Source organism: Eulemur rufifrons, chromosome 20 (genome assembly GCF_041146395.1).
Source record: "Eulemur rufifrons isolate Redbay chromosome 20, OSU_ERuf_1, whole genome shotgun sequence".
Lineage (NCBI taxonomy): Eukaryota > Metazoa > Chordata > Mammalia > Primates > Lemuridae > Eulemur > Eulemur rufifrons.
Window position 1 is genome coordinate 46,676,427 of NC_091002.1, and position 13,830 is coordinate 46,690,256.

The following is a 13,830-nucleotide window of genomic DNA, read 5'->3' on the forward strand; positions in this document are numbered from 1 at the left end:
TCTTCGACATAGCAGACAACAACATACACTTGGGATAAGAAGCCCTATTCGATAAATGGTGCTGGGAGAATTGGATAGCCACATGCAGAAGAATAAAACAGGATGCTCTATCTCTCACCACTTACAAAAATTAATTCAAGATAGAAAAAAAGACTTATGAGGCATGAAACCATAAAAATTCTAGAAGAAAATATAGGAAAAACTCTTCTAGACGTCAGCCTAGGCAAAGAATTTATGACTAAGACCCCAAAGGCAATTACAGCACCAACAAAAATAAATAAATGGGACTTGATTAAATTTAAAGGGCTTTTGCACAGCAAAAGAAATAATCAACAGAGCAAATAGACACCTACAGAATAGGAGAATATAGTCACAAATTATACATCTGATAAAGGGCTAATAACCAGAATCTCAAACAAATCAGCAAGAAAAAACAACCCCATTAAAAAGTGGCCAAAAGACATGAACAGACATCTTTCCAAAGAAGAGAAACAAATGGCCAAAAAACATATGAAAAAATACTCAACATCAATAACCATCAGAGAATTGCAAATTAAAAACACAATGAGATATCCCCTACCCCTGTCAGAACAGCTATTATTAAAAAGTCAAAAAACAATGTATGCTAGCGTAGATGCACAGAGAAAGGAACACTTATATGCTGTTGGTGAGACTGCAAAGTAGTACAATCTCTATGGAAAACAGTATGGACATTCCTCAAAGAACTAAAAGTAGACCTACCATTCCATCTAGCAATCCCACTACTGGGTATCTACTCAAAGGAAAAGAAGTCATTTTATCAAAAGACACCTACACTCAAATGTTTATTGTAGCACAATTCACAATCACAAAGATGCAGAATCAACCTAAGTGCCCATCAATTCATAAGCAGATTAAGAAAATGTGTTATATATACACCATGGAGTACTACTCAGCCATAAAAATAAATTAATGTCTTTTGCAGCAATTTGGGTGGAACTGGAGACCCTTATCCTAAGTGAAGTATCTCAAGAATGGAAAAACAAACACCACATGTACTCTCTAATAATCTGAAACTAATTGATGGACACACAGGAGCATAAAGAGAAGTAAAAGTCATTGGAAATCAAGAAGGGGGAAAGAGGAGAAGGGGAGAGGTAAAAACCTACCTAACAGGTACAATGAACACTATTCGAGTGATGGGCACACTAACAGCCCTGACTTAAGCATATAAAAATTATCCATATAACAAAAACATCTGTAACCCCCTAATATTTTGAAATTTAAAAAACTTAAAGTACTGATTTTTAGCCTGGGCTTCAGGGGGCTGTGAATGAAATACAAACATGTATAAACTGTATGTGAAATTTCGTATGTGCTAATTGATATTTTTCTGGGGAATAAGTTCAAAATTTTCATCAAATTCTCAAACAGGTCCAGTGACTCCCAAAACGTTCAGAAATACTGGCTTTACTAAAGGGTGATGATTTTCTTTTTCATGATTTCATTTCTCTGCTTCCCCTCAAATCTACAGCTTGACTGGGCCAAAGTTGTCCCCAAGGATCCTTGCAAGGGAATACCCTTCATCAGTTCATTCAATGAAGAGAGTGGAAGAAGAAGCAGACAACAATGCCATCTGCCTCCCAGCATAGCTGAGAGAGTGAATGGCTCAAGTCCAGTAAGGTGCTGAACACACCTGATGTGGCAGCCAGCTCTCAACACATGTTAGTTGCTACTGGTGATAATAAACCTCACAAAAGTTTCAGCTGTGTGTAGTCTGAGGTGCAGAGTAGCCTGCAGACCAATGTTCTAAAAGAGGAAACCAAGGAGGAAGAGAAAAAACTCCAGCTGTCTGAGCTTGGATGTCAGCACAGCTGGTCCCACTGGGTCTCCGCAACAGCTTGTGGGGGAAAGGAGGTTAAGTCAGACGGGCCTTGGCTGAGAAAGACCTTCATTTTCTACTCTTTTGACTCACCAGTTGTGTGACACTCAACCAAAATACCTTGTACATCTGATTCTTGGGTTTTTTCATTTGTAAAATAGGAGGCATTATACCCCCTACCTCCTAAGATTGTTGTGAGCACAGAATGAGAGAATGCCTACAAATCTCCCAGTGCATGATCATAGTTTAATAAAAGAATAGCTATTTTTTCTTCTACCTCAAATAAATTCTATGAGGGGCAGATTTACTTGCCAGAAAAGAGCACTGGTTTGAGAGTCTGTCTAAAGATCCTTGGGTTTTTGCTGTTCTGTATCTGACTTTCTGTCCTTTGCAGTGAGAAAGAACTACTCTTGGCACCCATCCCCAGGGCTGTCACTAGCTACGTGACCTTGAACGAATCATTTGATCTTTCACACTTTTGTTTCCTCACTGGTAATGGAATTTTTATAGTACTTATCAGTTTTAGTATCTGCCCAAACTAGGCTTATTGAGAAAACATATATTGACTGTACAAAAGACTCTCCTAGGCACTGAGGTTACCAAGTGGAATAAAGCAAAGAACCTACCCTCAAAAAGCTTAAAGTTCTTGTGATTGGCATAAAAAAATCACAAACCAGAGACCAGCTGATTAAAGTGATTATTTTCCTTTAATCCCCCTTAATTGCAGTAACACGTACCCCACGATTATATATAGCCCTTGAAGTTTTCACATTGACATATTTTCTGGGCAACTGTTACCAAGTTGGGAATGTTTTCAGCCTTTTTTTTTTTTTGAGTCTGGGTCTCGCTGTGTCACCCAGGCTGGAGTGCAGTGGTGCAATCACAGCTCACTGCAACCTCCAACTCCCAGCCTCAAGCAATCCTCCTGGCTCAGCCTCCCCAGCAGCTAGGACTACAGGCATGTACCACCATGCCTGGCTAATTTTTTTAAAAAAAAAATTTTTCGTAGAGACAAGTTCTCACTAATTTTTTTTTAATTTTTTTTTTTTTTATACAGAAAGAGTCTTGCTACATTGCCCAGGCTGGTCTGGAACTCCTGTCCTCAAGCAATCCTCCCATCTCAGCCTACCAAAGTGCTTAGATTATAGGTGTGAACCACTTAGCTTTTTTGTTTCACTTAATGTAGTAACATCCAGTCATAAAGTCTCTTCTTGACAGTGGACAGACTTTCCCATAATATTTATAATAATCAAAGGAACAAACAGAGAGATGGCCAAGAGCCTAAGAGTAGAAAATCACGGATTTTAGCAAGCGATTTGTGTCCTCCTTGTAGATATAATACAGTCTGTCTCTTGGAAAGGACATGGAAACATCAGTGTACCTTTTATAAGAACAATTGTATTATCTGTTAATTATACCTGTTTCTTAATAAAAAAAAATATTTTTTAGCCTGGCTTCAAGAAGTTGCGAGTGAAATACATACACGTCCAAACTAGACTAAATTTCTTACGTATACCATATGGCAATACCAGAAAGTTCCAGGCCTTGAGTAGAGAATCTTACTCCCCAGAATCCGCTATGACATCACTTCACAGGATTTGTTGTGAGTGCTGAGGTCATCGCTAGCGCTCAATAAAGTTGAGTTCTCCTTTTAAATACATAAATGCTAACTAAAATGATAGATTCCTTTCCTATGCACCCTTAATTGCAGTAAGAAGGCGGCCCCCTTTCCTCAAGCGCTCACAGTCCAGGGATGTGACCCACGGTCACACAGGCTGAGGGGGGACCGGGCCGCCCACGCCCTCGCTGCCCGCCCACAGCGACTCCGACAGCTCGGCAGAAATACACAAACTCACCGGAAAGACGAAGAGACGCGCGACAGGGCTGCGCTCAGCTCCAAGTGACGCTCTCTATGGTAACCGGGACTTAGCAACGGTCTCGCCCTATCCCGCTGCGGTGCGACCGGCGCTACGTCACCACTACGCGCCGGAAGTGGCTCAGATCCCGCCAGGTTCCCCGGAAGTGGCAGATTCGAGGCTTTGCTGCTAATTCTGACTCCTAACTTGAGATGGGTTGCGACGGGGGAACAATCCCTAAGAGGCATGAACTGGTGAAGGGACCGAAGAAGATCGAGAAGGTGAGTGAGGTGGGCGGGCCCGGTGGGGACCATGTTATAGTGCGGAGTGCGAGAAATGACCACCCAGAGACCGAATTGAGCCAAATTATGAGTTTTTATTAGCTGGCCAGCGACCACCCCATGCCCTGTTAGGGTACAGGTACAGAGAATGGTGCTGAGCCGAAAAAGCAGGGAGGTTTTATACTATCCTAAGTTAGGGCTAGGTGACTTTAGGCACGGTGGTTACATCATCTTCTCCATAGCTGTGGGGTCCGGGACCAGCCTCGGACCACCCGTTTCAATTACAATCTTTAAGCAAGCAGATTTACAGAAGCAGATAGCATCAATTAAGGAACATTCTTTTAGGCGTTAAGCCCAATAAATTTTAACTACAGGCAGCAGGAAAGTTTAAACAATCAGTTACAAGTTAATTGCTTTGATTTATCTCTGCAGGGTACTTTTCCCAGTTACAGACACAGGTCAAGCGAACGTAGGTCACCTAGCGAGCAAACATAGGTTTTTAAGTGGGCCTTTACAGAACAAGGTGGTGGGAATGCAGACGCCCCCAGGGAGCGGGGGGAGATAGGAAGACGGAGCCAGCGGAGTTCCAGACCTAGCTGTACTCTTTTATCCCATTCGAAGGACTCAGAATTAACAACAGTATTAATAACGGACATTCACTGAGTGCTTACTGTTGCCATTCGTGTTAAGTAGTTTTAACATTGGGTAACTTGGGTTATCTCATAACAGCCCTATGGGTACGTACTGTGGTCCCATTTTCAGATTTGGAAATTTGAGGCTCAAAAGGAGAAGGTTACAAAGCCAGTATGTGGCAGAGCCAGGATTTGAACCCTATCTGCGGTTAGTAACAATGATACAAATAGTTACTATTTATTGAGCTTTGTATATATTGACGTCATTTCCTCTGGGAAGTCTTCCCAAACTGTTCCCTTACCACGTGAGATCAGGTCCTTATAAACTGCCGTACCACCCTACACGTTGCATTCGTGGTTGATTTATATCGCTCTCCCCTGCTAGACAGTAAGCTCCTGATAGCAGAGGCTGCACTCTTTTTTCCTCCACAACTAGCGCAGTTCCTGGCACAATAAATATTTTGAATAAATGATTGAGTGAATAATCCCTAATTCTCACAAGTAATCGAACAAATTATGTATATAGTTTCCATGCTACTGACAGGGAAATTGAGTCCAGGAAAATTAATTAATGTGGCTAAGGTCATATGGCCCATAGGTAGTGAAGCCAAGAGTCCCATCCAGTTATTCAGGATTTCAAAACTAGCACTAGTAATTACTTTTTAGTAATAGAAGGTACGTAAAACACCCAACACAGCGCCTGGCACATGTGGATACTTCATTTATTCTGATTCAGCAGCCAAAGAAATCTTTTTAAAAAGCAAATCTTGTATGTCACTCCTGTATTGGAAGCACTCTAGTGGCTTCCCATCACATTCAGAATAAAATCCCATCAGACCCTGTGAGAGCAGGCCCCTGCCTGTGTTCTGACCTCGTCTTCTGCCCCCTCCGGCTCTTTCATTCCGTTCCAGCTACACAGGCCTTGTTCCTCAATCTGAAGATATTATTTCATCAATCTGAAATGTTCATTACTAAGATAGCCACATCATTAGTTTCTTTACTTCATTCAATTCTTTACTCAAATGTCATGTCAGTCCACTGCTGAAATATGCCTCACTTCCACACACTCTATTTTCTTCTGCTTCTTTACTTTTCTTTATAGTGCCTATCACTATAGTTATTTGTTTATTGTCTCTCTCCCTTGTGGACAGGGACCTTGTATGTCTTACCTCTGTAACCTCTGCAGTGTGTCTGCCACATAATAGACACCCAATAAACATTTGTTGAATATGAGAATAAATGAATACCCAAGAGGATGAAGTGTGCCTTCTGATCATACTTACACATTCACAGGCTAATGATTGATAGCATTCATGGGAGCTTTTGCAAAAAAAGTATTCAGCTCATTTTTGTTATCTCGTGCACAGGGCTGAAAAAGAAGTAGCGTAATGAAAGTTTTGGTGAGAAACAGGTGTCAGAAGAGGGTGGAAAAGAAGGAAGGGTGATCCAAAACAAATGGAGTGCCCTGGTAGGATAGATTTTTATTATCACCATTCACAGAACAATACTTATTAGGTGTTTACTGTGGCCACTGTTCTAGGCCCTGGGGATATAGCACTGAACAAGACAGAGTCCAGCCCCTGCTATATATGTCTGCCCTTGCTTCCTGATGCAGAGCTCCTAAATCTTTTGGCATTTCCTACAGGGGTGGGGAACCCGCAGCCTTCTGATTTCAAGATTGTTCTTTTTTAAGCACCAAAGGAGGCAAGAAAACCTTCATCTTTCTCTGCTGCACTCCTTTTAATAAAAGGATTCGTTCGTAAAATTTGGATTCAGTCAAAAGGCCACCCTTAAGGACCTAGAAGGCTATATGTGGCCTTAAGGCTGCAGGTTCCCCACCCCTGGAGGAGCCTCTTTTATTCTAATGAGGTGATGGTTGGTGGGCTCCTGGATGGGGGCTGGTCATCAGAAAGACCAAGCCATGATTAGGAGCTTAGAACTTTCAGCCCCACCTCACCCCCATCCTCCAGGGAGCGGGAGAGGAGCTGGAGATTGAGTTCATCACTAATCATGCCTATGTGATGGACCATGCCTCCATAAAGATCCCTGAAGTAGGGGTTTGGAGCTATGGGTTGCTCAGCACATCCACGTACCAGGAGGGTGACTCACCCCAACTCCATGGGGCAGCTCCTGTGCTTGGGACTCTTCCAGACCTTGTCTCATGTACTTCATCTGGCTGTTGATTTATGTCCTTTATAATATATCAGCAGTAGTAACTAAAGTGTTTTCCTGAGTTCTGTGAGCCACTGTAGCAATTTATCAAACCTGAGGAGGGGGTTTTGGTGACCTTTGATTTATAGACAGTTGGTCAGACGCACAGGTGACAACCTGGACTTGTGGTTAGCATCTAAAGTAGGAGGAGGGGACAATCTTGTGGGACTGAGCCCTTAACCTGTGGGGTTAAGGGATATATAAGGATATGTCCAGGTAGATGAGGTCAGAATTGAGTTGAATTGTAGAATACCCAGCTGGTATCACAGAATTGGTTGATGTGGGAAAAATCCCCTATATTGTGTCAGAAGTGTTCTGGAAGTATAGAGTGTTATGAGAGAGTATAGAGAAAAACAGTTGGTCTTTCCTATAGAGAAATATAATAACCTAATATTTGTTGATCACTCATATGGCATGTTTGGTCTGGTCGAAAACATTGTTGTAATTTAGGGCCTTGCTCTGAAAAGAAGAGAAACCTTGGAAAAAACATTTTTCAGGGGAAAAAGACCTATCTTCTCAGTTCTTATTATTTAAATTCTGCTGCAACTTTGAAGCCTTTTCCATTGCCAGAAGTTAATCTTAATACTGCTTGATTTGCATAAACAGTTTAGTGATTTCATGTAAACTCTTTCTTTGTACATATCATGTTTAGACAGGCTTTTATTTGACATAGTATTAATTGTGACTCTTAAAATCTCAACTTTATATGTCAGTATCTTTGATTTTTTAAAAAAAGTCAGTCTGATATTATTGAATAATCTTTTATATGTAGAACTGTGGACACTGTGTCTTTCAGAGATGAAAATTAATTAAAAGAATTTTTGTTTTCTTTTATTAGGTTGACAAAGATGCTGAATTAGTGGCCCAATGGAACTATTGCACTCTAAGTCAAGAAATATTAAGACGACCGATAGTTGCCTGTGAACTTGGCAGGTATGGTTTCTTTACTTAATCAAGATGAGTTATTAAGTGATTTTTTAAGAGAATTGTAATGTGTAAATGCAGTTCTTGATTCATCAAATGTGAATTATCCCAAGCAAATGCGTATATTATCATTCTCTGTCTCTAAATATAATTCTGCACTCATAATTTATTTGATTTGAAAACTCAGGGGCCTATAGAAGCTGAGTTATAAACATAAATGCATGAAGGAGACGTATGAGGCACAGTAGGGAATGGTGGGGAGTGGGGAGAACTGGAGAGTTCGTGTCTTATCCAAAGAAGAAGCTACCACTCAGTTCTACCCAATTCTTGCAGTTCAGGAACATGGGCCTCATATTCCAGATCTTCTGTAATTTTTAATTTTTCAAGAAAAATTTGAAATACATATGTTTATATTAAACTTCCCAATTTTTAAAATCCTTGTTCAGGTCACATTTAACCCTCAGACTGTCAGTTTGCCACCCTTGATTTAAGCTAGTTTCTTTGTTTGAATGCTCTGGAAATAGTTGAAACAGGGTTAAATTTACTTTGTAGTAATGCAGGGCATTTCTGTTATCAAATGTAAATGACTCTAGGATTGTGTTCAATTTATTCTTCCTCCTTAGTCTGGATATTTGAAAGTAGATTGTTGACATTGTATTTTGACTAATCCTTATTCTCACAGACTTTATAACAAAGATGCAGTCATTGAATTTCTATTGGACAAATCTGCTGAAAAGGCTCTTGGGAAGGCAGCCTCTCACATTAAAAGCATTAAGGTAAGACAGGTGATCCTGGAGTGCTTCATGGGTCTCAGTGGTTGAGGTTTATTTTATAGAATTCGTGTTCTTTAAAGACCAAATTTGGAAATTTGGGATTCCAGTCCCACCTAGCCACCTAACACAGGTGTGATCTTGGAAGGGCATTTAAATCTCAAATCAGAAATTCCTGTATATATACTTCCTATATTATAAATCTGTTGTGAACATGCTTTGAAAATTCTTAACATGTTGTATAAGTGTTGGGAAACATTATTTTTGTAATTAAGACTCAGCTATTGAATTTTGGATTTGGAAGACACTCATAAAATTAGAGAACTTCATAGGTAGATCACTATTTTTTTTTTTGAGACAGAGTCTCACTCTGTTGCCCAGGCTAGAGTGAGTGCCGTGGCGTCAGCCTGGCTCACAGCAACCTCAAACTCCTGAGCTCAAGCGATCCTCCTGTCTCAGCCTCCCGAGTAGCTGGGACTACAGGCATGCGCCACCATGCCCGGCTAATTTTTTCTATATATATTTTTAGCTGTCCATATAATTTCTTTCTATTTTTAGTAGAGGTGGGGTCTCGCTCTTGCTCAGGCTGGTCTCGAACTCCTGAGCTCAAACGATCCGCCCACCTCGGCCTCCCAGAGTGCTAGGATTACAGGCGTGAGCCACCACGCCCGGCCTGTAGATCACTATTAAATCATTGTGGTTACCTCCTGCTGATTAGAAGCTCTGATTGGCAGTTAAATTTCTTTCATAAAAGTGGAAAAACAAATTTTTTAGTAAAGGAAGTTTCTTAAGAAAATAAAATTTTTCAAATCTGGTCAGTGGAAAAAAGCTTAGAAAGATAGTGAAGAATTTGAAAACCATCGGGCTAGTCAAACCCTTCCTCTCACAGTAAATGACTTGCGGGAGACCATGTGGCCAGTGAGTAAAGTGCTGAACTAGATTCCCTGACTCCAGTCTAAGGCTTCAAGTTTCTCCTTTATCATTATTATTATCATTATTATATTAGATTTTTTGTATGAATTCTTGGGCTGTGATTACAGGATATGTTTCATTTCAGGCAAATTTATAATTCTGAAATATAGCTAATGGTAGTGCTATAGAAATTTTCATTCTGATTTTAGTGACCTTTTACCTTGGGAAGAGAATTCATTCCTGAAAAACCCATCATAACTTGAATTATCTTACCTCAAAAATGTGATTATCGTTGAAATTAATTCATATAGTTCTATTCTTAAAACACACAGTATGCAGTTTTATGTGGTTGAACCATTGACGTAAAAAAAAAAAAAAAAAACCCTAAGTAATTGAAGCAGTAAAGATAAAATGATCCACATAAAGGAGTGCAAATACACAAGATTATCATTGCTGTCAATTAACAGTCCATGTACACCCTGAGCAGAGAACCTAATGAGACATGTGCTAGCTGCCCACCAGGAAGCAGACTAGAGAATGGCAGCTTTCCTTTTGAGGTACTCAACTGCTCTCCAGAGAGTTAAAATCAAAATTATCTCATTAAATGGAAGAAAAGCCTTGAATGCAAAAATGGAGCTGTTAAATCAAACTCTTTGTAAAGCTGAATTCTTAAAAACCTGAATGGCTGTGTTTTGGAATATGCTATTAATAGTATTTTTTGGCTGATGTTCTGCCTTAACTCTTTAGGCCGTGGCCTCACAGATTTTACTGTCTGTTCACTCTTGTATAAACATAGATGGTCAGTAACCTGGAACAGCCTCAGTGAGAATTTAAGCATTCCTTTCAGGATGGAACTAATGCAAAGCTTTCTCTTGGTGGAGTAATTTTTGATGTGCAAAGGTACTTTTTTTAAATAAAAAAATTATAAAATAGAAATAACTAATTTACTTGCTAGTCAGTGAACTGAAAAAAATCTTGCTTTCTATACAATTCAAGATTTAATATTATATCCATGTTTCTTGATGTTCAAAGGAAAGTAGCTGGGAAGAAGAGGTGTGGATGGGAGGCGACGAGAATAACAATTTCTCTGTTGAGTTGGGTGGTTTATTAAGGCAACGGATGATCTATTTATCGAATGAATTTTTTAAGTATTATTGGTTTTCCCCAGAATGTGACAGAACTAAGGCTTTCTGATAATCCCGCCTGGGAAGGGGATAAAGGAAACACGAAAGGTGACAAGCACGATGACCTCCAGCGGGCACGTTTCATCTGCCCCGTCGTGGGCTTGGAGATGAATGGCCGGCACAGGTCAGTGTGGACGTGGAACAGATGATGTGGGAGTCTCGTGAAATGACACTGGTCTTGTTAGGATTTGTACCATAGCTTATCAATCACACGGATTTCTCCTTGGTGTCCTTGAGTTTGGTAATGCCTTAGAGGAAATGGTGCTCGGTCGTGAGCAAATTCATTCCTCCTCAGCCAGTTGTACCCAGTCCACTCAACCTTGTTTGTGGCCCTCCGTTCCTGAGGTGGGAAAACCTAAAGCAAAGTGGGATTTTAAAAGGTCTCATGTGACACTTAGGAAACCTGACTTTGATTATTTGATCATCTTTTCCTATGTGACGGAAAGAAAAGGGCAAATGTTTTCCATCAGAAAAATACCTTTTCCTTATAAATGCTAAAATATATGCAGTAGCAAACAGTGTTCTAGAACATGTGACTACTCAGTCAGCTAAAGGCCCTGCTGATAATGATAACTTGTTTCGAATGTGTAGCTAACAAATCCTCTGGCTAGGGCACTGCAAATCTTATGGTTGAGATGTATGTAGCAAATGTAAGTGACCTGTATATCTCCCTCTTTTAAAATATTAAGGGTTGAAATGGGCTATTATGTATCTTTTTATAGGACGTCTCACTATGCAAAAGCATTATGCCCTTTCCCCATGATTTAGAAATACAAGTGTACCTCAGAGATACTGTGGGTTGGGTTCCAGACCATTGCAATAAAACAATAAAAGCAATAAAGCAAGTCACATGAATTTTTGGTTTCTTAGGGCATGTAAAGGTTATGTTTACACATACTGTAGTCTATTAAGTGTGCAACAGCATTCTGTCTGAAAAAACAGGCTAGGTGCGCTGACTTATTTTTCTTTTTTCTTTTTATTTCATTAAATTTCTTTGTGTTTATTTTTGCTTTTTTTTTCTTTTATCTGTACAAGTCACACAGAAAGCAAAGAAGTTTGCCACATCAATTGACTCTTCCTTTCACAAAAAATTTCTCTGTAGCATGTGATAGTATTTTATCCATAGCAGACTTTAAAACTGGGAGTCAGTCCTTTCAAACCCTGGTGCTGCTTTATCAACTGGTTTATATAATATTGTAAATTCATTATTTCAACAGTGTGCACACCATCTTCACCAGGAGTAGATTCCATGTCAAGAAACTACTTTCTTTGCTCATCCTTAAGAAGCAGCTCCTCATTTATTCAGATTTTATCATGATTTTGTAACAATTCAGTCCAGCTTCAGGCTCCTCTTGTAGTTCTCTTGCTATTTCACCACATCTGCAATGACTTCTTCCACTGAAGTCTAGAACCTCTCAAAGTCATCCATGAGGGTTAGAATTAACTCGTTCCAAACTCTTGTTAATGTTGATATTTTTACCTCCTCCCATGAATCACAAATGTTCTTAATGGCACATAGAGTGGTGAATCCTTTCCAGAGAGTTTTCAATTTACTTTGCCCAAATCCATCAGAAGAATCACACTATCGATGGCAGCTGTAGCCTAATGAAATGTATTTCTTAAATACTAAGACTTGAAAGTTGAAGGCCGGGCGCGGTGGCTCACGCCTGTAATCCTAGCACTCTGGAAGGCCGAGGCGGGTGGATTGCTCAAGGTCAGGAGTTCGAGACCAGCCTGAGCGAGACCCCGTCTCTACTAAAAATAGAAAGACATTATATGGACACCTAAAAATCTATATAGAAAAAATTAGCCGGGCATAGTGGCGCATGCCTGTAGTCCCAGCTACTCGGGAGGCTGAGGCAGTAGGATCGCTTAAGCCCAGGAGTTTGAGGTTGCTGTGAGCTAAGCTGACGCCACGGCACTCACTCTAGCCTGGGCAACAAAGTGAGACTCTGTCTCAACAAAAAAAAAAAAAAAAAAAGACTTGAAAGTTGAAATTCCTCCTTGATCTATGGGCTGCAGAATGGATGTTGTGTTAGAAGGCATTAAAACAACATTCATCTCCTTCTACATCTACATCAAAGCTCTTGGGTGACTAGGTGCATCGTCAATGAGCAGTAATCTTTTTAAAGGAATCTTTTTTTCTGAGAAGTAGATCTCAACAGTGCTTAAAATATTTTTTTAAACCATGCTATAAACAGATGTGCTGTCATCCAGGCTTTGTTGTTCGATCTGTAGAGCACAGGCAGAGTAGATTTAGCATAATTCTCAAAGGCCCTAGGATTTTCAGAATATTAAGTGAACATTGGCTTCCTCTTAGAGTCACTAGCTGCATTAGCCCTAATAAGAGCCTGTCCTTTAAAGCTTTGAAGCCAGGCATTGACTTCTCTCTAGCTAGGAAAGTTCTAGATGGCATCTTCTTCCAAGAGAAGGCTGCTTTTTCTACATTGCAAATCTGTTGTTTAGTGTAGCCACCTTCATCAATGATCTTAGCTAGATCTTCTGGATAACTTGCTGCAGCTTCTCCATCAGCACTTGCTGCTTCACCTTGTACTTTTATGTGATGGGAATGGCTTCTTTTCTTAAAACTCATGAACAACCTCTGCTAGCTTCCAACTTTTCTTCTGCAGCTTCCTCACCTCTCTCAGCCTTCACAGAATTGAAGAGAGTTAGGACCTTTCTCTGGATTAGGCTTTGGCTTAAGGGAATGTTGTGGTTGGTTTGATCTTCTATCCAGACCACTAAAACTTTCTACATATCAGCAGTAGGCTGTTTTGCTTTTTTATCATTTGTGTGTTTACTGAAGTAGTACTTTTAATTTCCTTTAGGAACTTTTCCTTTGCATTCACAACTTGACTAACTGCTTGGCACAAGAGGTCTAGCTTTTGGCCTATCTTGGCTTTTGACATGCCTTCCTCACTAATAATCATTTGTAGCTTTTGATTCAAAGTGAAAGACACGTGACTCTTCCTTTCATTTGAACACTTAGAGGTTATTAATTGAACTAATGTCAATATTGTTGTGTCTCAGGGAATAGGGAGGGCTGAGGAGAGGGAGAGAGATGGGAGAATGGCCAGTTCGTGGAGCAATCAGAACACACACATTTATTGATTAAATTCACCAGCTTACATAGGTGCAGTTTATGGCACCCCAAAACAATTACAATAGTAACATCAAAGATCACTTATCACAGATCATC

General features: G+C 40.1%; 2 protein-coding genes across 3 annotated transcripts in view; both read left to right on the plus strand.

The window, feature by feature from the left end:
- CASS4 (Cas scaffold protein family member 4) overlaps positions 1-3,910 on the plus strand; it is a 43,646-nt gene extending 39,736 nt beyond the window's left edge. Inside the window, exon 9 of the mRNA XM_069495784.1 lies at positions 3,682-3,910. Coding sequence (XP_069351885.1) covers positions 3,682-3,910 — 229 coding nt within the window. The remainder of the gene's footprint in view (positions 1-3,681) is intronic.
- Positions 3,884-13,830, plus strand: part of RTF2 (replication termination factor 2) — a 43,955-nt gene continuing 34,008 nt past the window's right edge. For both annotated transcript variants that reach the window (XM_069495576.1, XM_069495577.1), the window contains exons 1-4: positions 3,884-3,998; positions 7,680-7,774; positions 8,448-8,541; positions 10,616-10,755. In XM_069495576.1, the coding sequence (XP_069351677.1) occupies positions 3,930-3,998; positions 7,680-7,774; positions 8,448-8,541; positions 10,616-10,755 (398 nt within the window). In that variant the 5' untranslated portion in view covers positions 3,884-3,929. The remainder of the gene's footprint in view (positions 3,999-7,679; positions 7,775-8,447; positions 8,542-10,615; positions 10,756-13,830) is intronic.